Source organism: Pieris brassicae, chromosome 10, assembly GCF_905147105.1.
Source record: "Pieris brassicae chromosome 10, ilPieBrab1.1, whole genome shotgun sequence".
Taxonomy (NCBI): Eukaryota; Metazoa; Arthropoda; class Insecta; order Lepidoptera; family Pieridae; genus Pieris; species Pieris brassicae.
The window spans coordinates 12159875-12187794 of NC_059674.1; the positions used below are offsets into that span (position 1 = coordinate 12159875).

The 27920-nt window shown below is 32.7% G+C and overlaps 3 protein-coding genes across 7 annotated transcripts; 1 reads left to right on the plus strand and 2 right to left on the minus strand.

The window, feature by feature from the left end:
* Positions 1 to 1654: 1654 nt before the first annotated feature.
* Positions 1655 to 2874, minus strand: LOC123715707 (carbonyl reductase [NADPH] 1-like). The gene is made up of 2 exons (XM_045670942.1): positions 2215 to 2874; positions 1655 to 1971 (listed from the first exon to the last, which is right to left on the minus strand). Exons 1-2 carry the CDS (start codon positions 2864 to 2866, stop codon positions 1766 to 1768), a joined length of 858 nt encoding a protein of 285 aa, XP_045526898.1. The 5' UTR covers positions 2867 to 2874; the 3' UTR covers positions 1655 to 1765.
* A 2151-nt stretch (positions 2875 to 5025) lies between these two features.
* Positions 5026 to 13297, minus strand: LOC123715517 (nuclear receptor subfamily 2 group C member 2-like). 5 transcript variants are annotated; one of them, XM_045670562.1, is made up of 11 exons: positions 13106 to 13297; positions 12524 to 12652; positions 12042 to 12191; positions 11478 to 11590; positions 10795 to 10903; positions 10578 to 10688; positions 10077 to 10172; positions 8296 to 8464; positions 7767 to 7956; positions 6684 to 6831; positions 5026 to 6320 (listed from the first exon to the last, which is right to left on the minus strand). In XM_045670562.1, the coding sequence occupies exons 2-11, from the start codon at positions 12645 to 12647 to the stop codon at positions 6094 to 6096; spliced, it is 1437 nt and encodes a 478-aa protein (XP_045526518.1). In that variant the 5' UTR covers positions 12648 to 12652; positions 13106 to 13297; the 3' UTR covers positions 5026 to 6093. The 5 variants fall into 5 exon arrangements, with proteins under 5 accessions (XP_045526518.1, XP_045526514.1, XP_045526515.1 ...); XM_045670559.1 differs by having other exon boundaries at positions 5027 to 6320; positions 11478 to 11593; XM_045670561.1 differs by having other exon boundaries at positions 5027 to 6320; positions 11478 to 11593; positions 13087 to 13297.
* Positions 13298 to 13926: 629 nt separating this feature from the next.
* Positions 13927 to 15857, plus strand: LOC123715592 (U3 small nucleolar ribonucleoprotein protein MPP10). The gene has a single exon (XM_045670744.1). It carries the CDS (start codon positions 14087 to 14089, stop codon positions 15833 to 15835), a length of 1749 nt encoding a protein of 582 aa, XP_045526700.1. The 5' UTR covers positions 13927 to 14086; the 3' UTR covers positions 15836 to 15857.
* The last annotated feature ends 12063 nt before the right edge of the window (positions 15858 to 27920 follow it).

Below are 27920 nucleotides of genomic sequence, written 5' to 3' on the forward strand. Positions count from 1 at the left end.
TGAAATAAAAATACTTGGGTTGACTCTCGATGCTAAATTGACCTTTAATAGACATGTCTCCAATATATGCAGGAAAGCGACAAACATTTACAAATAATTAGCAAGGGCGGCGAGAATTGGCTGGGGATTGCATCGAAATGTAAGTCATATTATTTAAACAGCAGTCATCGAGCCCATAATTCTATATGCAGCAGCAGCCTGGGCACCAGCCACTAAAAAGCTAGGAATTAGGAAGCAATTAAATTCAGTACAACGAAGTTTCGCACTGAAGCTCTGCAGAGCTTACCGAACCGTATCACTGAACGCCAGCTTGATCCTCGCCGGACTATTGCCCCTAGACCTGAGGATCCAGGAGGCAGCTGTGCTATACGAAGCAAAGAGTGGATTATTTCAGTCTGATTTGGAAGGTGATCTAGAGCAAAGAGTATCGTGGATGCGTATTCCTCATCCCTCCAAAAAACCTGATATCAAATTTATGACATATAGAGAACAGGACCGTCCTGGGACAGATACACCAGTTACCAGCAGTAAAGATAGATACGGACAGAAGTAAAGTAGACGAATTGGTCGAAGCTAGTTTTTCCTTATGGAAAAATGGTGACGAATTTGAGACTTATAGACTGAAACTATCTTCAGGCTGTTCCGTGTATCAAGCTGAACTGGTGGCTATTCTTAAAGCAAGTCAAAGGATCCTTTGTCACCCAGAAGCCACCTACGGCGTATATAGTGACTCCCGATGTGCACTCCAAACTATTGCGGATGGTGGCTCTATCAATCCTCTTATAGTTCAAATCCGTAAAAACATCAGCGTTTCATCAACAAAAAAATTGATCTTCTTTGGGTTAAAGCGCATGCGGGTGTGGAGGGGAATGAAAGAGCAGACCAACTGGCAAAGGAAGCTGCGCATCTAGAAGAGGCGCCCGTGTACAATAGATTCCCCATATCGCATTTGAAGGCTGTCTACGTTGAAACACGATAGTAAAATGGAATCACAGATATCGAAAAAGCGAAACAGCTGCAATAACTAAGTTATTCTTTCCAAATGTTATTTCAGCCTTTTCGATAATTAAATAAATAAAACCTACGGGAATGATTACCCAGATGTTGACAGGTCACGGTGGATTCTTGTCGTATCTTTACAGGTTCAAGGTTAGACGAAGTGCTGTCCTTGTAGCAATACAGCTGAAGAGACGGTGTTACATGTTCTGACCAACTGTCCAATGTATGCATACGGCAGGTATAACACTGAACAAGCTATGGGCATAAAACTAACAGAGACGAATTTAAGGGAAATTATTTCCCTTGTCATCAACATTAGGTTAAGAGGCATCTTTTTAGGATTTGCTGTAAAAGTCATACAAAAAGTTATTAAAAGAAATAGATAGTAGTGTTTAATCATCCGGTTTAGCAATACCATACATAAGCTATTGAAGAATAATCTAGAATTATAATTACAAAAAAAACTACGCCAAGTATTCGGTTGCTGGCTGTGGCTTTAAGATGAGTAGCAAAAAAAAATAGGAATCTGTGAACTCTATGCTTAGCATAAGTAATGCAAGACATTGTTTTCCTTTACAAAAACTTGATCTATTTATGATTCTAATTAGCATTATTAATGCTATTGTTATATATAAGTAATTAAATATACTTGTAATATTATTAAATCTTTTATTATTTAGAAAATATTTCATTCCGATATCTTTTTGAGAACATCAAAAACTTTCATCATATAGGATAACATATAATATAAGCTTTATTATAGTCTTTATATAATATAGTCTGGATCAGCCAATTCCTCTTCCCAACTGATTGCACTCTTGTCCTTCCAAACATACTGCCCTTTAACAGAGTCTGGAGCATCTAATGCTAAGTAAACTGGAGCAACTGCCGCTTGATCAATAGTTAGCCTTCCCTTATGTAAAGTCATATCAGTGGCCGCATAACCAGGGTTCACTGCATTTACTATAATATCTGAAAAAAAACAACATATTTAAAAGTAAGTCAAGGGTATAACAACAGGTAGACACAAAGACTTGTAATAGCAAAAAATTAAAATTGTGGAACGCTTAGAAGGCTGCATCCCATGGTGGATCCATATATATATATACAACATTTTCTTTTATTACATATTGTTAATGTCATGTGTTTATGGAATAAAAAATAAGATATATTAATATCATTAATCTTCAATAACTTAAATAGAGAATAAATTACCTCTATCAGCATACATTCTTTGTTGTATCTTGGACAATGCTGTTATAGCAACCTTAGCAACAGCATAGCTTGAATTTCCCCAGTCTGCTGCTTGAGTACCTTGTTTTGCTGCCTCAATATATTCTTGCATCATGTTACACAAGCCTTCTATAGTTAGATTAGGATCCTTAAACCGATTCCTCAACTTCTCACTCTTGATTTTAGTCAAATGCCCACAGGAACTTGTTATGTTAACCACTCTTGCACCATTGCGTAAAATTGGAAAGAGTATCTCGCAAGTCGATAGAACAGAGTAGTAATTAACAAACAAAGTTTGTTCCGCCTGAACTGCGACGGGTTCTGGAGCATTTACTTTAAAAGCAATAGCAGCATTGTTCACTAGAATATCTAAACCCCCATAATTTTCTTTTAAATGATCACGTAACTTTTCAGCGCTCTTAGGGTCTGTGATGTCCAGTTGATGGTATTTCGGACGCAGGCCTTCTTTGTTAAGTTCAGCGACTGCATTCTGACCCCGATTTAAATCTCTAGATGTAAGGTAAACATCACCATCAAATCGCTTACAGAGAGCACGCACGATGGCAAAACCGATTCCTTTATTTGATCCGGTAACAACGGCTACTTTCGGAGCCATTTTTCTGAAAACTAACATTGTTTTAAAAAAAGTAATTTACTATCTGATCTTATCTTATCATTATGTATAATATTTATTTTTATAACACCAGATTCAAGGTACCTGATTACTTATCTGGAGTTTATAAAAATAATAAATTGGCCGTTTTTGTCTTAACATTCATTAATAAATAAAAATTAAGAAAGCTTAAAGAAGGTCATATTCAAATTTTCAGATATCTATTATCTTCATCTTCTTGTTTAAATGATATTATAATAAATATTAAACTGCACGACCACGGTTTTACTTTTAAAGGTTTTTGGCGGTAAAAGCTGTCTGAGTATGCAACTAGATTTAAATAAAGTCAAATAAACTTTAACTTTGAAAAATGACTTCGTGTGACTATAACTAATACTCTGCGACTATATCGTGGGATCTAAAGTTATTAGTTTATCTATCTATCTATCTATCTAAAGTCGACCTGGGACTTTGTTTGTAACTGCACGTAGGAGGTTAGGGTTTATTCTGCGGAAATTCAGTTGGCCTCTCGGATATTGCCACTAGAATGCTATATTCCTCATTATAATAGTTTAGTAGCGTTATCGTTTACTATGATTCAATGTTGTACTTAGATAAAGTTTATGGATAGCAATTAGATTTCAGTCAATTTTATAAAAATAACTTGATGACTATGATAGTTATATAATTATTTGAAAATATTGTGTAATGTGTTATATTTTCACACAAGCTCATCATTACCTAAAAAAATAATCTTTCGAAGGTGACACAGTTATCAATATGATTAGTAAATATTTGATCTACGTTGCGTCGATTAATTGTGATTTGGCTTTTTCTATAAATAAATGACTTGATAAAAAACATATTTTATCGGGTACATGCTAATGACGTGACATGTGATTTTAGTACTTTACTTGTCGGATTGAAAGTTTAAGAAGGCAGAGACTGAATTAATACATTTTTTTTATCTCAACCATGTTCATTATGTGGGTAACTCTTTGGTTACCTAATAGAGTATATTATTGCATCATTTGTGAATTGGTGGCAAATCTAACTCTTGTTACACGTGAAAATGAACCTAACGCGAGAAAATTTTCGGTCAATGATTTATTATGACTTTCATTGGCTTACTCAACAACAAAGCTATGATAGGCTGCGCTTAGCATTTCTTAATGAAACCCCATCTAGTGCCACTATTTACAATTGGTTTAACGAGTTGAGCGTAGACGTAGCTCAATGATGATCCGTGTGAGGGAAGTCCTTTAACATCGACTACTAAAGATCAGTGCTGTGCGACGCATGATAGAGGAAGATAAAAGAGACCTATCAGCAAATGCAAGCAAGCCTAGGCATTGGTATGAGTCAAGTTGAAAGAACCAGAAGAACTTAAACTTAAGAATTAAAAAGAAAGTTCACCTAAGGAAGAATGGACCCACTGCTTTTCTCAAAGAAAGAAGTGGGTAAGAAACAAAGCTGTGTTCAGCGCAAAATGCGGCAAAAGATGCAGAGAGATCCCACATCTCTACGCAAGAGCAGCGGAGCCTCATTCTGATGATTTTTTGTAAACATAAAAAAACTTTAATAATATAGGATTACATATGAGCTCTGTTATAGCCTTTATATAATATAGTCTTGATCAACCAATTCCTCTTCCCAGCTGATTGCATTGTTCTTCCAAACATACTGCCCTTTTACAGAGTCTGGAGCCGGAGCAACCGCCGCTTGATCAATAGTTAGCCTTCCCTTATGTAAACTCTTGGTGTCTAAGTTATAAGTTGACTTTTTTAAGTATTTCTTTTTATGAAATAAGTTTCGCAGTCTTACACTTCAATATATATATATTTTTATTGTTTCCCCAAAGGAGCCGTTCAAGTATTACGTAAGCAGTTTTACTGCAATTTATCGCCAAAATTGTTTATGCACTATTATCCTCAAAAATAATAGTACGTAAACATATTATTTTTTTGTAGGAAATGCCTTTCGTTTTCAAGCATAGACAATGTGTGGGCACTATAGTGCTTACGTAATACTTGAACGGCCCCAAAGCGGAACTCGAGGTACATGAGAATATCATACTAGTGTCGTGGCACTACTCAGGTTTATTATCCTAATCCTCTTTACCTCAGCGACCCCCGTTCATATGCGACAAATAATCGTTATAGGATATATTTCAATAAATAACACAATAAGGTTATAATAATTTTATTAAGGCACTTATAAATAACTTAATTGTAACTTATCGGACGGATTATTATTATCATCTCTTAATTATTAAATAGGAAGACATTTTGAATAACTAGACCTAGAAAGTACAAAATTTGTAAATATCCACTTTTAATTCGATTTATATTCAACACAGGAAAAGGTACATTTTAAGGCACAACTTGTTTTCTTCTTCTAAATTCTCTTGTCAAACATATATTTATGGTCTAGGAAATATGTTTTAATATTGTATTTGGGGAATAGGGATATCACTTTCAAAATAACGCCACAACCAAATTATATTATGATCAAGAACAACGTGCACGTATTTGAGTACTTACAAGCACGGAAATTAGTAACTTTTGTCTATGGAAGTGGTCTTGATTATAATTACTTTTTAATTAGTGTGAAGTAGAGAAATTTTAACCAAGTTTTAGGTTTAAAAATAGTACAATAATTGTATATTGACTTAAATAAAACTAATATAACATATTCGTAATTTTTCACTGGCATCTAAATAAGTCCTTTTATAGCTTTATATTATGCTAAAATTCTTGTTTTCTTAATCAAAATCAATTTTGGAGTAATTATTTTATTTTATTTCTTAGTACATGTGAATAGTTTTACCTCCACTTTACTATTTCCGAAAAAAAAAATTTTTTTTTTGTAAATATACAAAAAAAAACATTGCATTAGGTTAAACCGTTGAAATTAGCGTGAAAGCAGTTTGTATCGGTCACGTGACCAAGTGTAAAGTCATTTTTAAATTACGTTTAGAGTCTGTGCAGAAAGAGAACCGTTGTTGGGTTTAAGGCTGTTCTGTTGTTACACACTGTTGAGTGTTGCTGTTACGTCATTACAGTTCAACAGTTTATCTCGATACTTAATGTGATCAAATTAAAAGTATAAAATTGTTATAATTAATACATTAAGGCCGTGGCAAATAAAAATATTATTAGTTCTCATGACCGCCACGCCGATCCGTTCCGCACCGTCTCTCTCACATAGTATTTTTTAAGCACTCTGAGTTGCCATAATGCTGATACTTATCGTTCCGCATTCAACAAATAGGGTATCACCTCATCGATACTGACGTCTCCTACGAAGCCTACGAAGAAGACATCTTCTATAAAGGTCGGGGTGAAACTGCGTAGTACTGAAAGTTGTAGGACTAGGGTCAAGGCCCTCTCTTCGTCACAAATGGAGCGCAAAGACCGTAGTACTTTTATCTGATAGTCCTGAAGTTTTCGGGTCAGAAAATCTGGAACGCCATCTGTGAATAATGTGAAATTAACGCACGGGACCTAAATTAAAAAAAAACGATAACTATAATTATAAATACATTTGACAAATTATTATTAGTACCGTCATTTTTTTACATAAACCTAATTATGTCTTTTACACATTTTGTTTGGGAACCGATCTCTAAAGCATGGTTATTATAGAATCTGGTTTTTTCATGTATTCGATAAAATAATATTTTTTACAATCTGATTCTTTAAGGACAGGCTCATCATACATATACATAATATGTATGTTAATTTATTTATCCAATACCGGAGTTTACCGAGGATTGTTTGGTGGTTAAAATAATATCAGTACACAGAAATGGAATCGAAACATCACTTTTACTTACCAGACGAAAAAAGACATAGAGCCCTCAAGTGTGCGTGTTCACGGTCGCTGATGCGTAGCTGGTGCATATTATGGACCACTTGGTGAAGACGTGACAGCATCGTTGATACTTCTGTTATGCGCTCGTCTGAATAGTCCGATATTGTTATCTGTAAGGGTTTGTTTAAAAATAAAATAAATCAATGGCTACAACCTTTTTAGGTCTGGGCCTCAGATTTATGTATCTGTTTCATGATCGTTTATTAATCTAATAGGCAAGTAGGTGATCAGCCTTTTATGCCTGACGCACGCCTTCGACTTTTTGGGTCTAAGGCAAGCCGGTTTCCTCACGATGTTTTCCGTCACCGTTCGAGCAAATGTTTAATGCGCACATAGAAAGAAAGTCCATTGGTGCACAGCCGGGGATCGAACATACGACCTCAGGGATGAGAGTCGCACGTAGGCCCACACAGGTTTGTTTATTGCTTTAATTAGTAGTTATTTACATAAAATGTTAATATACATAATTTTTACACCAACTTCCCAATTTTGTAAAATTGTTTTTATCTTTACTAGCGATCACTGCTAGGCAAGCAGTGATCGCTTGTTAACGATAAGGCCGCCCGTTGCATACAAATACTTTATTTTACTTGTTTTTATTTTGTAATGTTTAAATCCCACAAGAAAATTCGCAATGATTATTCATATATTTTCCCACAGCCATTTGAACCCAGAATCTTATGTGCAGTCCTGACCAACAAGTTATATTCTAATGAATGCATGACGATGTGTGCGTAATAAAATGATCTACTATATGCAACTTTACAGAAATTGGTTGAATAAATTAAATTAGATAAAGTTTAACAAAAGGCTTTTATTATCATAGACGTGAATACAAATATTTCATTTTACCTTATTACTGGCTTATGGCTTTGAATCTCTTCAAATCAACCGTGGTAGGGATAAGAAAAAGATGGCGCGTAACGGGAAAATGTGACTCGTAACCGAAAAATGTGACGGTGTTTTCTTTACAATTCCGATAAAGAAGTATCACTTCAAAACGAAGTTAAATGGTAAATTTTGAAAATATGTGTATATATTTTACCTCTGGTGTAGTGACGTCACTGTTCTGATTTCCAGTCCTACTCTCTGATCTTTCCCGTAACTCAGAGTGTAAGTGTGCTGACATCAGAGGCAGAAGTGAATCCAGCCCCAAAGGCTGGGCCCAACGACAAAGGCCCAATACGAATAACTCAGCCCAAGACTTGCGGAGAAGCGTGACTTGGATCTCAAAACTGGAAGATAATTTTATTTGGCGGTTATAAGATTTTTAAACTTCTCTATAATTATCAAAAGGTTTCCATCCAGAAAACTCAAAGAAGATTCAGAACTGGACATGTATTTGTTTACTATATGGTCACTTTGAAAGCTCTATAGACAGAAATATATAAACAATAAATTGTCATATATATATTACCAAACTAAAAACTTAAAAAAACGACATATAAAACACATAAACAAATCTTATTGGATTAAAGTCTATAAAAAGCCAAACTGTTTCAGCTCCAAACCACATTAGACCTATGATTTCTCTTGTACAATCCACTGGTATTATTTAATATTTTTCTACTTACGGCAACGCAGTAACTGTGTTCATAGATAGCACCCATCTAGCCAAAGCGCCCAATAATCTAGCAGCCGCTTCGCATGCCGCGTGTAATCGCAGCGCAGGCGCACCCGACCCCGGAAGCGATAAGGGCAATTCAAGCGAATCAGGGTTACTGAAGATACCTATTTCTTCACCTATAAAATAGAATTAATAAAATGGTTAAATTTAAAACTTTAAATACAACAACTTATTATAATATATGATACACTTACTATATATATGTCGCAGCTAACTAGCTTAATTAGCCGTTCCATTAACAGCCTAGCCTTTTAACTATACAGCGCCGTTTACTAACGGCCTGAAAGATATTCAGCTAAAGCGTTTGTTACAACTCTAATCAATAGGCTGGCTAATACTTTGGCCATTCGTACATAGAGTGACCATGTGACAGTAATATAAAGATGAAACGTCCGACATAAAAAAAATTAATACTTTGAGTCAGTCACACCTAAATTCACATGACTATTGTCACAACACTCTTCGTGTACTTGCTGTTTTTCATTAAACTTTGGAAAACACCATCAAAGTTGTCGTTTACGGATCGATATTTATTTAGAGCATGCATGGGGCATGGCCAAATATATTTATAGTTAGAAGACTTTCGACACTAAATTTAAATCAATAGTCAACCGGCTAAGCAAGTTTAGTAACGTAATTGATCCAGATCATGTGCCTAGCTGCTTAATCAACTGGCTAAATATCTTTCAGTCCGCTAGTTAAACTGCGCTGTTTAGTTAAGAGGCTAGGCTGTTAATTGAACGGCTGATTAAGCTAGTTGGCTGCAACATATATACTTAAATGCGTAGAAATCAGATAAACTACTACCATGACTATGAAGCCTGTAACTAGGATCTTTTTATTTAAACGGACAACGCACTCGCGACCTTTCTAGCAGTGTCTATAGACGGCAGTGGACACCTAACATCAGAACCCTTACTCGGTAACTTCTCCAACTCAAAATAACTTTATTCATATAGGTAACCAAGTACTCTAAATTCTCTAAATATTCTAAATTTACCAGTTCGCAAGGGGTAGAGCAAGAAGAACTGGCAAGAAAGTCTCTGCCACTCTTCTTAATCACCAAGCGTTCGAGTCATACAAATTGTTTTGAACTGGAGGAATCAATCCCAAGGAACATTTAAATAATCGTGAAGTTTATAAAAAATGAGTTTGTAATAAAAACGAATACAATTTCCATATAAGGAGTGGTTTATCTACTGAAGCCTGGTTGGTACCTTTGCTTAAATTAGTTCTATTTGCGTATACTGGTAAGTAACCATTTGTTTTAAAATCATTAATATTATATTGACCAGATAGTGTTATAATATTTAATTCCTTAAACTTATACCGTACCGAATCCCTTGGGGAAATACTCCGAATAGCCAACTTCTGCAGCTCAAATATGGACCGGATAGCTATTCCGATTTCAATAATATGATGCTAGAGTTCTTACATCAGCGTTACGGATATTGAGAGAACTGCATCCAATTCCTATCCTATTGGAAGTTACAAAGTACGGACGCTGGTCTCAACAAATGTCCATTACTTTGTCAATATATTATGTCTGACGGTCTATCTCATTTACTCGCTCACTTTTCATATAATATTGAATATATTACAAATAATGAAATCGATTGAGAAAATTAAGCCTCATTTATACAAAACCTTTAATGCATATACGAATAATGTTTATATAATATATTCTATTACAGTTTTTTCGCTATAATAAATAAGAATAATACTCGCCATCAGTTTGCTGTGTGTCCGCTGCGTGTAAGGCGGCCATGGGTACGTCAGGAGGCGTGGCCCCGTACGCTGATTGCAGGTATTCATTAATTGCACCTGCATATGAACAATATTTTTTTCAGTTTAAAAATATTTCAAACCCAAAATAAGTTTATTCATACAGGCCAATACACCAATACACTTATGTATGTCAACAGAAAATATTATAAATTGATCTAACAAAGAAAAATAATTAAACTTAAATTTACGTAGAATACATATACATTTTCGTTTCACAAATGTTTCATTTTAAAAACACAATATACAATGCGAGTGGATTAAAGTATCAAATTGAACATAAGAAAATCTGTAAATGAAAACAAATAAAAATAGTATGTCCAGGTGTGTATATGTAACACAGATAATATGGCTTAGAAATTCAGACGAAAAAATGATAAATTTAATGATATTTAAACATGTACTACACAATAAGTAAATAACAGAACTGTACTGTATCCTTACCAAATTGTCCCATTTTGAAGAGATTCTTTGCCAGTTGTGTCTGCAACATGAGCTGTTGCCGTCTTGCTCCATCCAACTCATTGGGCCCACTACCCAAGTATGGAGCAACGGCTGAAAATTACAATTTTTATAAGAAATACAATAGCTGTGTGTAAATACAAAGCTTAAGTCTAAAGTGTTTTATTTAAAAAATAAGAATTTGTAACATGCGATCTACCTGGATTCCCTTTGTTGAAAGCAACAGCAGCAGCTAAAGCAAAGTTTAAAGCCGGAGCTGCTGGAGATACTGCTCCAAAAGCCTCGCCTCCTTCCTCCTTTGGGTTAATCTAAGGAAAACAAACATAATGTTGTTAACAATGCAATTACAGAAAATTTGCAATGAAATATAAACCTTTATATAATGATTTAAAAGTAAATCCATAAATCTTACTTAACTTTAAAGCATAAAATACTGCTTAGGTATGTCGACAACATCCTTGAATTATTTATTAATTTGAATTTCATTAAATGAACATATATGATTCATATTTTGCTGGATGAAATGCTGACTTATTCATTAGGTATTGAACTAATCGCCCACCCATCTTAACCATGGACCTAGTGTTATTTATTAAATATGATAAATTTTTGTAATTTTTTCTACTTATCATGAAACAGCATGACTTAGAATGGTTGCGAGAAACAGCTTATTACTGATAAGTTCATGTAATAACAGAATAACAATTATTTATAAAGCTGCTAAATAATTATTTAGCATTTATTATAATTATGCAACAATGTAGTGGATAAATAAACACATAAGTTTCAGATTTATTTTTTATCAAGAAGCTAATTTAACTTTTTTTAATCAAAATATTAACCTATTATTCTTAAGCATTTCATTTAAATCTTTCCACGCACCTGTCCCTGTGTATGGTTGGCAAGTCCCAATAGTTTTGAATAGGCTGCTTGTCGTTCATGAACATCCCGTTCACTCTTTACTTTCTCTACTATCGGCTTCCTCTCATGTTGGACCGCTGTGCCACACAATACAAGAATTACTGCTCATTTTATTTGTTCCAAACATTATTATTGTATATTTTAGGCATTTAAAAAGATTTGCTACTATAGGTCATCTAATCTACAGATACTTTTGAGAAATATTGAGACTACCAATTCTGTCATTCAAGGAAATAAATGAGTTTATGTAAATAATGATAATAATGTTGAAACTGATAATTAGTAATTGACATAGATTGAAATAGATTCTCTATTTCAAATTAAATTGTATCTAAGATCTATAGAATCATATTCATATTAAATAAATTTTACAATACAATTTTTTTTTCCTATATATGTTAATAGATTCATATCTTGTTTCACTTGATTAGACCAGGTTCTGCATGCACATTATGTCAAGCTTACACCTCAAATACTTGGGACTTTTTTAACAGAAGCTTAAGTAATTATAGTATTTATACTCACAGTCACTTCTCATACCACAAGCCAAGCATTTCTGTAGACGACAGTACTGGCATCTATTTCTGTGGTGTTTTGTAACTTCACAGTTCATACTTCCTCTACACTGATAGCCTAGTTTCTTGCGGATTGATCTTTTGAAGAAGCCCTTGCACCCTGGATGGATAAGATAATAAGCTATTAGATTGTAATACTATTATATATAGTTTCTTGATGGTATTTGAAAATGACAGGAACATGTTCAGCACATTCAACACAGTGAATATCGAAATCAAATACTGTCATGACAGTTGAAATAAAACTAATCTTTTTTGTTTATTTATAACAGTAGCAAGAGAATAGTTTGTAATTATGTTTTAATAAAGATATACAAATATATAATTTAAGAAAATAGTCTTAATAAAGGATTATTTATATGCTTTGATACCTAAAGCTAACAGTAACTACATACTATTACAGGTAATAAAGTAACAAATTGTGCCACATACCTTCACAACTAATAGCACCATAGTGCCGTCCTGAAGCTCTATCTCCACAAACTATACATAATTCCAAACCCCCTACTTCATTTCCTGCATTGTATTTCATTTCCATCTGATCTTGCGGGTCCATTGTTGCTAAAAAATAATTACTGTACATAATTCTTATCACCCATGATTTCAATATAAAACAATGTGTTGGATGTTGTTCACATTGTTATGATAAAACATATAAAAACGAAATCAAGACTTTTGTTAAGCAATTGAGAATTCTGTTATTATAATTGTTTAAATCTACGCCCATAGTTAAGTTTTTTAAACTATAGTAGAATTGTCTGTAACAATATTATATACACAAAACCGTGATTACCGTAATGCTGATGATTAATAAAATAATAACGTACCTTTCACTTTAAGGAAGCGATAATGAACATATTGGCATATATCACATATATTGTAAGTATGTAGTTGAAAAAGATTCTAATGTTAGTCTCTATATCAATATCAACTGATGCGGAAAGCGCATGGAATCTTTACAAGTGTGTATTACCTATTAAGTGATTAACAGTTACCTCAAAAAAGAAATTTTACCTGTAGACTGCACAGTACTTTTGTGGATATTTCATATAGTTAACAACTTAAGTAATCAAGGTTTTGACACGTTCCTTGAAGATATATCACGATTGGATATTAGAGAACATAGTTTATCTACTAATTTTTTATAAGTTATCACAAAAGTAAAAAAATAACACGAAAGTTGAAAATTAGATATCAAACAAAAAATACCCCTTGCACGTCAACGAGTAGAAATTATAGAGTAGCCCACAGAAGATTTAGATACCACAAACTAGGAAAGTTAGTAAGTAGATAATACCAAGTATATATGACTTATGCATAAACTCATACATTTTATATATTTTTTCCCTTGTCAACAAATAAAATATTTATGTAATGCATTTTCTGTTCAATGTATCAAATATATATTTGCCTATTTTTCCTATACTAGAATTTCATTTAACATGGTTTTAACTAAATTAGTAATTTTGCCTATTTTTATCACTTTAAAAAGGTTTACAGAAAGAGACAAAAGATGACCTTTGTGAAAAATAGCAATTAGAATGATTTAGTATAAGATATTATGCCAGCGTTTGCGAATGAGAGAAAACACTCCATAGAGATATGAGATAGATTTAATTCAACGCAATGTTGGGTTCACCATTTTATAATCCTATTTACTTTAATAGATATTCTTAAGATTAGGTAAATTTTATAATAATGATAATGTGAAGAACAAAACGACTTGGTACGTCATTTAAATTAAGTATTTTATTCGAATTTGTAAGAATTTCAGTTGACTTTAAGCCACATTGCCAAAATTTGTTCTGCTGTCAGTCTTTTGTCAGTCATTGTCAGAGACATAGCCGTCATCTATTATTGTTGTTGATTAACCCAGAAATCAAATCCATGAGTCGCACGTGTTTATTAATAAATTTACTATTAAAAAGCTATTTTTGATGCAATAAATCGTGAGTAAAAAAAGTATATAGTAGCTAAATTCATGGGTACATAATCATGGAACATTTAATAGAAAAGTTTAGTGATATAACAGCAAAACCTGTAAATTATTTAGCTATTCAAAATGATATCAAAGGGGACGTAAAAAACTTAATTAAAACGTTGTACGATTTTACAAAATCAGAGGAAAAGACTCACAAAAAATCAAAAGGTGGTGCATTGCAGGATCTCATTATAGAGGAACTTGATGAAGAGCAAATATGGCAACAAATTGAGTTACAGAATTCTGAGTGTTGGGACCATTTGGTATGGGAAGTCGCCAATTGTATCTCAAATAAAAACGATTTGAATTTTCCTATAGATATACCCGAATTAGAAAATGAAACTGATGAGGAGGAGATGCAAGAAATGGAGGAAAAAAATTCAAAACCTAAAAAGGATGAAATATCCTTCCCAAGTAAATCAACTGGGAGAACAAACAAAGCTAAGAATGAGAGAAAGTCTCTTAAAAAGTCTTCCATTGTAGATGACCAATTTTTTAAACTACAAGAAATGGAACAGTTTTTAATTAATGAAGAAAAGATGGAGGAAAAGGGCAAGAAAAAAGATGATGATGAAGAGTCAATAAATTTATTTGAAGATATTGATGAAGCAGAGTCTGAAGATGATGAGGATGTGATGTATAAAGATTTCTTTAATGATGACAACTCTTATGAAAGTGAAGAAAATAATAAATATGATGAAGGTATTGAGAATAGAGATATAGATGATCAAGATATGCCAGATGAAGATATAGCTAGTGATTTAGATAATGATTGTGAAGATACAATTCCTAAAAGTTCTGATAAGAAGGTAAGGTTTACTGGTCTTCAACCAGATACTGATTCTGAGAGTGATTCCCATCAAAGTAATACGGAAGAACTCACTACAGTTGTTAATAAAGATGAAAAGAAATCTGAATTTGAACTAAGACAAGAAAGACTCAAACAACACATATCAAGGTTAGAAGAAAAATCCATTAAAGAAGCTCCATGGCAACTAAAAGGTGAAGTTGATGCTACTAAACGTCCACAAAACTCATTACTCCAAGAGGTTGTTGATTTTGACTTGACTACACGGCCAGCCCCAATAATAACTGAACAAACAACAGTAACTTTAGAAGGTCTCATACGTCAGAGAATTAAAGATAAAGCATGGGATGATGTTGAAAAGAAAGAAAAACCAGTAGATGATCAACTAGCATTCAAAAAACCCGAAATTCTAGATCACTCAAAGAGCAAGCTTAGCTTAGCTCAAGTTTATGAAGCTGAGTATTTGAAGCAAAAGCAGGCAGAATCTGGAGATCATCAAGAAGAAGATGAACCAGAGAGCCATAAAGAGATTCGTGATAAAATGTCCAAGTTATTTGAAAAACTTGATGCTTTATGCCATTATCATTACACTCCAAAAGCACCTCAAGCGGAAGTTAAAATCATCAGTAACACACCAGCAATTTCAATGGAAGAGGTTGCCCCTGTTGCCACTAGCGATGCAGCACTATTAGCTCCAGAAGAAGTGAAGAAGAAGCACAAAGGAGACCTTATGAGTAAAGAAGAAAGAACACAAACAGACAGAAACAGAGAAAGAAGGAAAAAGAAAATGTTCCAGAAACAAAAGGGACAAGTTATGAAAGTTACAGACCATAGAAATACAAAGAAAAGTGTGGAGACTAATGATAAATCTTTAAAAACATCTAAAGCCTTTTTCCAACAGTTAAATGACGATACAACAAGTTTGATTAAGAAAAATAAGAATAAAAAGAAATAAATGTTATTATTTATAACTCCGCTATCGTTGTTTGATTAAAAGTTTGATATTTATAGTTTTTATAATTATTAGACACAGTAACATAGGTATTATTAATAAATACACAACTAGAAAAATAAATATAATATTAATGTGTTTATAGGTCTTACGCTGATAAATTTACCTAAATACATATTTCTAGTTACCATAAGTGGTTCTAAATATTACATAATAAAAATATAGTAGGGACCTTAAGTGTAAATATTGTACATTTTAAATCGAATCTACTTGTATATACTTGGTGATGTGATTAGTGTAGTGGCTAGACTCTTGGCCCTGAGTTTAGGCGTTCGAATCACGACTGCACCATTGGATAATTTTTACAATATGTAATTAACACTGTTCGTACGGCACATATATTTTTAAACAACTTTTCAGAATGTAAGGAACACGCGAGTTCAAACCATAAAAAATGATTTCGTAATTATTACAATACTAAAGATTTTATTTTTAGCTTAATTCTAAAAACTTTATTAAGATTACTTAAATTAAAAACCTTAAGTTAAAAACCTTTTTGCAGGCTATTTATTACACAAAACAATTTCAATTCTACTTGCATTTAATTAAAATAGGGAAATACTCGTGCAATGCTAACGAAAACAGAAAATTCTCGTAACAAAATGAACCGCCAATGCTAAAGCAAAAAGAAGTAAAATTAAAATAACCCGCGCCTGCAAAAAAACACATCTGCAACTAGCGCGCTTTTGCTAATATTTGGCTAAGCGCTTCGGCTTTCTGTAGTTTATAAAATATTTAATTAAATCTATTAACATTGTTTCCGTTATTAAAATACTTTCATACAATTTAAAACATGCATACATTATCATTTTGGTTCACACCCACAGATATCACGATAGTTATATTTACTTGATTTGAGATAAGTATTGCGGACCTAAGAATGTGTAAGGTCACTAGGTTCTGTAACAAACCCGTTACAACAAAATAATGTAAGAATAAAGAGGTCATCCATTGAAAATTATTAGACCACAGAACAGTTGAACATTAAAAGTTTATTAATCTGCATACGGTGTAAATAAATAATCGTACAGTGCGGTGAAGGGAATGTTTCCACAGTTTTCATATTGTTGAGTTGTTCATTATATCGATGACAATTTAGTACTACTGAGTAATTTAAGGGTAATTATACTTATAAGGGAATACTCATATACTAAGGCTATTTTGCGTTACATTTATATTTTTTAAATGTATGTCCTTAACACTAGACTTGTAAGTATTATGAGAACCGGTAATATATAGATTATAGGTTTATCATGAATTTACTGTTATTAACATTATTTTTATTACAGGATTGGTATTATATTTTAAATTTCCTATTACTAATTACATTGCTCATTACTGCAAACGTTATGTGGACTGTGATGCGACTGTAATCCGCGTCGCAGCGCTCGGTCACATATTTATAATTTGTACAATTACCACAGCCTAGACAACCCGCGTCAAGACTTAAATATCTTTAGAGGTGAAATATTGTTCACATATGGCACGATATCGTCCCAAAAATAAAATTCTGATATACAATATTAAAGCTATCTTCTTAACATTTTCTGAACATATATTGCTTTAAAGAAGAATTCATTATTCGATTTAAATTCAAAAGTAATTATGCATGAACATATTTAAAGAATTAGAAAATGTTAAGAATAATGCATTGTTTCAAGCAATATAATCAATTATCTCTAAAATATTATAATAAAATACGCAGAAAAATTGTTGGCAGGTCTAAAAGTAATAATGCCGACTAAATGAAGCCACCATCAGTGGGCTGCAGCGAGCAGACAAATAAATTCAGCGGGCGATAAGCGAAGTATAAATCAGCTGAAAGCGCCGCGAGCGCTAAAAACATCGCGCTTTTCTCGCTCTACTGAGGCTAAGATTTAGAATCAAGTTTTTTAAGATAGTTGTTGTCGAGCTAGGTGCAAATACCTACTAAGCGTGATTTCTTGCGATGCTTTCGATGTGCATAATATTTGGCATCAAAAACCTTATTGATGTTAAAAGAACATCAAACATTTACAAGACCAAAATAACAAGTTAATATTTTTATAATACACCAAATAAATAAAACCTATTTGTCAAGGAGTCATATAATTATATAAGTAAAACCTTTGAAAGTTCTACGTCGTAGCATATGTAGCACGTCACTACAACGCGTAACTCACTGGAGTACACATTAATCATATACTTTTATTTTATTTTGTATGTCGCCAAGCAATTTAGTGATCAGTACAGCAAGGGTTTGGTATTTTAGAAGACGTCGGGACATAGGTACAACACGAAGACGCCCTTTCTGAGGCTTTTAATTTGCATCAGTTGCTTGTACTATTATATTATATCCTTTGGCTTTGGTAAACAATATCAGAATAATAATTTGGACATATATAAAATATTAAATTATGAAAAAATACTAATTACTTAGTACAGGAGTTTAAGTGACGAACTCTAACGATTAAATTAATTATATTACCCGAAATCTATGCTTACTAAGTTGTAACTAATTGGTTATGAGAGCTTTAATATCTATATATATAAAAATGAATCACTATTGTCCTTGGTCTCGGCATCACGCGTGAAAGGCTAACTATTTTTTGTTGTATTTGTTATAGTCAGGAGACGGTTCTTATGAAAGAAAAAAATAATGAAATTGCGCGGAAAATTAGAAAATTTAATAATACTTATTTATTTTTTTAGGAAACAAAACAGATACATCTCTAAAAGTATAAAACAAAAAAATAAACATAAAATTAAGACATTGGATATATCCACAAAAAGTTTCACTGATAAAAAATAAGATATAAAGCAAAACAAAACAAAACATGACAGCAGAATGATATTTAAGTAGACACTACAATACAAAATATTTAAGTAGACAGAGTAGTAGTAGTATATAAAGTTTATAAATCAGGAGAACGACAAACATACCAGTATCCATAATAAAAAAGAAAGATACAAGGTTTAGGACTAATAGTTGTTTTAACCTATTCATAAATGAAGCAGTGGAGGAGTGCGAAAAAAGATCGATATTAGTCGCAGAATACAAAGAAGAACACATCCTGTGAAGAGGCTCGCGGAACCCAATGTTGGTTCTGGGAGTCGGAAGGTTAAAGCTTCTGTGCGAGCGTAGAGACGTGGCAGGAACATTGAATGTTATGAGTTCGAGAAGATTTGAACAAGTTAGTTCATGTACGCATATTTTTTTACAGTGACACAATCTATCAAATTACGCCTAGTACTCAAAGAAAGTAAATTATATTTTTTTAAAAGCTCCTTGTATTTAGCCCTACCACCCACTACACACATTCATGCGACAATTTAAAATACGTAAAAATTTATTTTGTACAGCCTCCAGTTGTGTGACATATATAGCGTAGTAGGGTTTCCAGATTAACCACCATATTAAGTTATTATGACTTTTTTTACGATAGCACAGTGCTTTTATAATTCAAACTTTTGAAGAGGATGAGAAGAAAAATGAATATCGTTTTAAAGAAATGCTTCGATCGGAGTTATTACATTGATAAAATGCATATAAATTAATTACAGTCGCTTATTGTTTGTGGCATTAATCTTGATAATCCATGTTTTTCACATGTCGCTATTTATATACGCGCCAGAAAAACAAACAAAGAATTTTGAATATCATAAAGAATTTTTAGTTAATTATATCAATTCGAGTTCAAAATTCATAGTAAAGACAGTACAACGTCTGTCGGGTCCGCTAGTGTATAAATAGATTTATTACAATTAAAACTTTAAAAATTCTCATCAAGTGCCACATCCTTACATAAAGATTAGCCTAGTTATTATATGTTAGTGCAGCCGTTTGTGAAAATTTAAGTATTTTTTGAAACGTTCGCGTGGATTTTAAAAAGAATTTCCGTATTAAGCTCGTAGACGATATTTTTAAAGATATAATATTTAACGCGGCGACACGGACGGCATGAGAAAATTGCAATTTGCTACTGAACATTAGAATGCCGCGAGAATTTGTGAATATTGGATAAGAATTTATATTCGGCTAACCGCAAGAGGGTTAAAAATATTTCAAAAGCCTTTTATGAAAGGCAAACGATCGTTAATTTATTTATATTTTTAATCTACGTAGATAGTTCCTTTAATTAGCTATTTTTGTACAATAAAGTTCCTTAAGTATATACAGCCAAAATAAAGCAAAAAATTAAAACAGAGATATTCCTAAATTTCTAAAAAACCTTGATTACGATGCAACAGAAAATTTGTAATCTATAGTTATTGGAGGTAGACTTTAAATTAAAGTCATTCACACACGTTTACTTCACACACCCTTACACATATTGATGCACCCACAAACACTCATGCTTTAGTTTTATTTTGTTTATTACTTTAGTATGTAGTCATGTTTTTGTATATATTCTGAGGGATATCGCGCTGGGAGGCTGGTTACCACAGGACTTCTATAGTCCTATTATTGGTACCAGCCTCTCACAAATATAGTCAATACCTGCAGTATGTAAAAGGCAATATTGTGAAAACGCAGAGAACATTTTTAATTAAAAACAACTTTAAATTAATAATGGGTTTTTTAAGTTAATTGTAGGCAAATAAGCAATTCCGTATTTTATGACTTGTAATGTGAACTAAAATATGCTCTAAAACCTGTGTGCGTGTCTAGTGTACACAGTACACACGTAAGAAGTGAAACTTCTTTATGACCTTATTTTTCGAAAAAATATCTACTATTTGCAACTTTACAAAAATTGGTTAATTAGTATAAAGTTTAACAAAAGGCATGAAATAATACAATTATTTCATTTTACCTTATTACTACTAAGGTTATTACAGAATTTCATTAATAATTTAATTATTACTATTATTGTTATCGTTATTATATATTTATGTAATTAAAGGCTTCGAATCTCTTCGAATCAACCGTGGTAGGGACAAGAAAAAGATGGCACGTAACCGAAAAATGTGACGGTATTTTTTTTACAACGCCAATAAATATGTATATTGCAATGTAACGAAATATGTTTAAGGTCCACATTTCGTAGCCCTCGTAGCACCAGTACTAACTATATATTTTTTAATAATTTTATGCAAATATGAATGTAATATAATATACATTATGATTAGTCAGTCTAAACTGTAACATGAAAGCACAAATTTCTCCCTAAAGTTTTCTAAAATGGTAAAGGTCGCTTGGAAGGGAATCATAATCTTGGTACGAGGCTGTCCGTTGCGTTCCGACCTTTATTACTTTAATATTGTTATGTTAAACGCGTTTAACACATAAATACTAAAGGTAGTTGACATTATTCAGTAGTAATTAAACTAATTAAAAGTAATGCACTGCACAGTAAGAGGCATCAAATCTCTTTGAAAGTATATAAATACTTCCTAGTTCTATAAAATACCTAACGAATAAACGCATATTGCGAAAATTAGTATGACAATTATCAATGATAATTAAACTGTCGTAAATAAAATACAGTGCATTTAGAGATAAAATTGGTAGCAAATAAAACTGATATACCCACTAATTACTATCGGAAAAAAGCGCAAGCCCGCGGCGTCGATGCGGCCGTAACTCTTTTTAATTTCCCCGTTTGACTTTATGTGCACGATAGCACACGACCGTGGCATGGGTTGAATTAAGACAACCAGAGGCCCTGGCTTACTTGCAACCTATAATATTCTTCAAATACACTGATTTGATCTTTAAATGTTAAGTCCCAAAAGTCTACAAACATTTTACAGGTCAAAATGTAGGTATGTATATGTATACAGGAACTCCGTGTGGATACGATATGCGAATAAAATTATTAATAAATGTGTGTTGATTGTAAAGAATTCAGTACACATGGTCTTAGGTGTGTTGGATTATGGGAGGTTGGGAATTAAGGGAGAATCTGGGAAAAGATGTTAATGTATTTTAAGTGTAAGTATAACATCGACATTTTATCGTTGATCGCTACAAAATAGACTAATAGACTAAAGACAAAAGAACCTAAAGTGTCACATCCCATAGATTTCTTTACCAGTGATACTTGGTATAGAAACCTATCGGTAAGTTATAGTATAAAATAAGTTTTTATTTTGGTGGCTCCATGCATCTGTCCCTGTAGCCCATGGGGGCCCCTGCCCTTGCACCAGTCGGTTACCATCCCTTATCTATTGCGCGAATATAGTTTTATGGTTATTTGGATATTTCCGTAAATACCGCGTTATTCTTTATTGATGGCTTGACATAACCGAGGAAAACATTCATAAGAATTCTCAGAATGTTGAGGTGCCATAAAAGTTCATGCCATTTTGCTAGTATAAACACAATTTTAATGATGACTATTTAACATGGAAATTGATATTTTGAGGTATAATAATCAGATACAAGAGATTCTCCCAAAAAAAAAAATCTTCTTCTTTTAGTGGAGAGGCCATTACTGGAGGTTGTTTTACCTATTACAATTAATTCAAGGAGGTTGCGGTCATTGCGCAACACGTGGCCCAGGTATGGAACTTTCCGTTGTTTAATGTTCTGCATAATTTTTTTCGACATTCCAACTCGTTTCAGAACCTTCTCGTTAGAGACCTTCTGGATACAGCTTATACGAAGCATGCGACGATAGCACCATATCTCAAATGCTTCTAAGCGCCGGAGGGTATCTTCTTTAATTGTCCAAGCTTCACAGCCGTGCAGAACAATTGGCCATATGTAACAAAGGAGAATTCGGACTCGCAGTTTAAGTCAAGTGACGTCACAGCAAAATAATAATAAAATACTGTAATCGGTTTAGTACTTTTCGAGTTAATTTTCTATACTCAAACAACACAACCTATAATTAAAATATATATGACGAAAAAGAATACAATTCAATGCTTATATTAAGTTTGAGATTTAAACAATTTTCAATTTGATTCAATCTTTGTTGTACAGCATTTTATAATAAATCCCCATTAACGCACACATAATATCTATTAAATAGTCTTTATTAATTTAGTGTAACGTTTCGTAATGAAGTTAAGCAATAAATATATGAATTATGAATTAGGTTTATAAATAAATCTTTAGTGATAACCCGACTTTCAACTTTAGCTTGAATATATTTGTAGAATGAAACATGACGAATGAAATATGTTTAAGGAAAGTGCACAAGAGAGGAATCATTTAACCGTTCTGTTCTCAGCCTAATATAATATACGGCCCCGGATTTTGAGACTCCTAGTTGTGCTATATTAGATTTAGTATTCTCTGATTATCGCACAGGGTAGCAATAGTATAGAGATTACATACTAATTGAAAGGAATTAAATATTTTTTTGTTTACAACTATTAAAACAATATAAATATATATAGATACTCTGTGAAAAAGTGCCGAGTTGAATAATTGCCTGAAATTGCACTCTCTAATTTTTATTTCATTTCTTATGGCGAAATATTTATGGTTTCTAGATGTAGTATTGTATATATTCATCATAATAATATGAAATTGGAATCGCTATCGCTGTTGAGAGTTACCTGGTAGCTTGGAAACGCCGCCAACTTGCTACAAAAGCAAAATGTCAAACTCCATGGTTCAATGTATGCGAATCGTCGAAACAGTTTATCACTTTAAATTCGAAAGTCTAAAATTATGATATTTTAAAGTAACGTATACTCAGGTAATGTAATTTGTAGTTACCACAACTGTAGTAAAAGTGTATAAACGAAATCACGTGTGTTAAATAAATAATGACAAAATGTCAATATGTAAACGTGATTTGATCCTCTTATATTAATATTATAGGTATGTCATGTTATCTATGTCAAGATACTCTGTGGAATAAAACTGCGCCCGCCTAGCTGCAATATCAGAGAGCGCTCTTTCCATACTACGACTAAGGGTTTCTAGTCACAAGTATTATAAACGCTACTTCCACTACAATGTTTAGGTATTGCTAGTTTTTTCTTCAGTCGCACTCTTTATTTCTGAATGTCGTATTAGTGGCATAGTATTCGGCAAGTCTCTGCGCCTCGGTGATGATAAGATCTGTAAGGGCCATACCAGTAAGGAATCATAAATAAATTATTATAGTAATAAAAGGACGTACGAAGCAGCAGATAATCTTCCTTAAATATATTTAAATCGTAACTGTTAAAACTGTTGCTTTATATTAGATAACAAAATATTTTTCGTCTTGAGTTGCAAATGGGAATGTTTAACCATATACGTATACATATAAAGATTTCTGCTAAAATTTTGTTATTAATCTACAGTCAAAAGTTTATATATTAAAATAAGAAATTGGAATCATGTTAAGGGTCACGTGGGCATTTTAAAAAAGTGACTTAGTTTGCCTTCAAGAGAGGGATACTTACCCTAAAAGAAGAAAGAGGGTTATTCAATTTCAATTATTTATGATTATTTGAATGATACTTTATAATTAATATTATATATAACGTGATGATTACGTTATAATTTAATAATGTGATGATGTAGTGATGAAATAATATAAAAATTGACTATGATGATATGACTGATAATGTCATATAATATGTAACTATGTACTTTGTAAAATTCTACCGCCATCATGTGTGGCAGATATGCGGAGCTTTGTACCACCATAATATTTTTGTACTACATTCTTGTGAATTAATAAATAATAATTATTATTATTAGGTTCGGTAACTGTTTACTTTAGTTCAGGATTGAATTAATCAATCATGTTATACTGTTGCACACGGGTTTAAGCCAAGTGAACACAGTTTTTTCTTGGCGTATTCAATATTACTGGTTTTCTGTTTTAAGATGATTTTTAAATCATCAAAAAAAGATCTCCCGGAAACCATAAGTTACAGTTTTGGGATTATTCTGGTGGTGGACAAAATGATACGAACTATTTATACTTTGTTAAGTGTCCACATCCTATAAATCTCATTTTTAGGAACTTATTTCGTGATTTTATGAGCTACTTGTAAGTTGTTATTGTTGGGTATGGAGATATTATTAGAAAATTATTCGTATAGATTATAAGCATGGTGTGTAAACAGTATGTATATGCTGTAACTGCCTGTAAAAGCTCCAGCCACGCGTGTGCCCAGACTAAAACACTAATCAGCTAGAAATAAATTATCACAGTGTGTACGGTTGAGGGTAATTGCTTAAGCCTCTGCATTTCGGAATCCATTGAATAATCTTACAGATTCCCGTAAAAGTGCTTGGATTAATTAAAAGTTAAAACGTGTGTGAGCTTACAATTATTGTTATTTACATTAAGCTGCTTTAATGCGTTTTTAAACTGGAGTTCTTATTGGAATATAGGAAACGTTTCTTTACTTTCGCAGTTCAAACGTTAAACTTGCTTTGTTTTTTTTTTACAAATATTTGCGAAATTATTGCTACTAATTTAGATATAAATACATCCTGCAGGTGTCCATGGGCGGCGGTAAACACAAGTGACCCGCCTGCTTGTTTGATTGATGTTGCAATTTTAAATAGGACAGGCCTATTTAAAATTTTGTGCGTGTACTAGTGTACACACGTGAAACTTGTGAACGTGAAAGTGAAACTTCTTTATGACCTTTTTTTAGAAAAATGTTCTACTATATGCAACTTTACAGGAATTGGTTAAATAAAGTTAATTAAGATAAAGTTTTACAAAAGGCTTTTATTATCATAGACATGAATACAAATAATAAACATTTTCATTTTACCTTATTAATACCAAGATTATTACAGAATTTCATTAATTGTAATAGAATTCTTACCGTTATTATTCTATATTATTCATTGTTATCGTTATTATATATTTTTGTTATTAATGGCTTCAAATCTCTTCGAATCAACCGTGGCAAGTACGAGAAAACGTGTAACGGACGTGGTAGTGCCATAACAGTAGTCTTGTGTTAAATCGGTTTTTGGTGAAAAGTAAGTATTTTTATAAGAAAACGTGGATGAACCCTTACCAACGTTAAGAGTTCGGCAAAGGAAAAATAAGGCTTGTTTTCCTCAATCTTCAAGTAGGTCAATCCCTTTTAACCTATTGAAGACAATTGACTTGTTATGATTCTGTTCTACCACAGAGTATAAAAAATCAATGTCATGAATTTATTTACTATTGTCATGTAAATTTCCTACACGAACGTACTATTTTAAATCTTCACCCAGATATAATATATCTAACATTAGTAGTAAACAAGGAATATCTAATTTGTGTAACTCTAAAAATAAAGCTGTAGCAAGCAACAAAACTTATAACCATGTCTGCTATCCAATTTTTGAATAATTCAGTATTTACGAATTCAAAACAAGCCTCAAATAGCAGTTGAATATTTTGTCTTTATCACACTTATTTAATATGAAACAAACAATAGGTACACTTTCTCTCTTTAATCGGCAGCTCATGTCTGTCGTGGTCAGCAAGGAAGGATAGGTTTCTGTCCAGCGCCTCTCTTGAGGTGTTCAGTTTTGAGGACGATGAGCCTTTACTTGATCTATCTATCTGGTTGGTGAACGGCCTCGTGATCTTTTGCCTTCCGTGTTACCAACCACGATCAGTTTCTCCAAGTTCTCATCGCCTCTGCGCATTGTATGGCCGAAATAAGATACAATTCGCTCTAAGTAGACAGGCGAGTCCGTATGCGGAGTAGAATACTGATAGAACTTTAGTTATGAAATAAATACAAAGTAACGAGCACTTTTAAAATCAAAACATATTACAATATAAAGAAAAATCCAGGTACAAGCCATTATTTAAATGGCATTTTATTAGTTATAGTATATATATATGTGACCTTAATATAGCAAGTATAAGCTTTTTAATTCGTGAATTTTGTTAGGTATTAGAAAACAATGTTAAATATTGTAATGCACTTTCGTTAATAACCTAGCTATTTTGAAATATTAATGATTAAATTAAAATAAGGTTTGTTTAAAAATCCTACTAATATTTGCAGTTTTTCAAGTATTATTAAACATTTGCTAAAATATCTCGATGATGTAATAAAAACTTGCAGCATAAGTTGAGAAGAACATTGTACTAAGCTAACAAAAGTTGTAAAAACATAATTTAATTATACTGCAATATTGAAAATTGAGCAAAATATTCTTTAACACGCCAAAGGAAACCGTCTAAAAATGCGCCCAAACGTAACGCCGTTCCGCCCAAGATGTGTTTTTACGCACACATTTATGACGAGTCAGCTGGAAAACGCACACACGCAAAGGGAACCTTACTTCCTTGTAATAGAGACTACAATATTTAAATAAGTGTTCGATAAATTAGGATATTTCAAAAGTCGAATACAATACTCAAGGAGGATCTGTGTGGGCTATTTTAAACTTTACTGTAGTAACATAAAGTGCATATTGCATTATATAGTTAACATTGATACGTCACGTAGTAGGAAATGAAAGAGCTTTCCGAGTGACGACGAGCGAGTACCGATCGGGACCGAATGGCGCCGAGACGCAGCGAGCACTGCGAATGCATTACAACGTGCTGGCTAGGGCTGATCAGCCGGAAAAACTCTAGTAATATTATTTTCATTTTTATGTATCTATCTTATATATCTTTGGTATTAGACATATATTTTAGGTTAAAAGCACAATCTCTGCCTGCTGACTAAAGACAATAAATTGAAACAAATTCTATAAAGCATCTTTATTGATTCTTTAAATACATTTTAATGAATGTTGGAAAATGATTACCAAACTACGTCGAATGGTTAATCTATTCTTGATTATAAAAAGTAAAGTTGAGGTAAAAACCTAGCCTTAATTTGATATACCCACACTGTAATGTATATTTTGTGTAATCTATATTATAAGCGTCAACAAAACACTTGAACATTGTTATAATTTACAGGTCTACTTCTAACAGGAAGTCTTTATAAAGTATTATAGTGTAGTATGAGAATCAATTAGTAGTCAAATGTATAGATGAAATATAGTAACGCCATCTACGTGAACTAGTTGTGCGATGCAGGAAAAATGGAAAAGCTTACAGCCCTGAAATAGTAAGGGGTGTGAGGGCGAGGCGGGCAGCTCTCGGCCCAGTCGGTAGTCGGACGC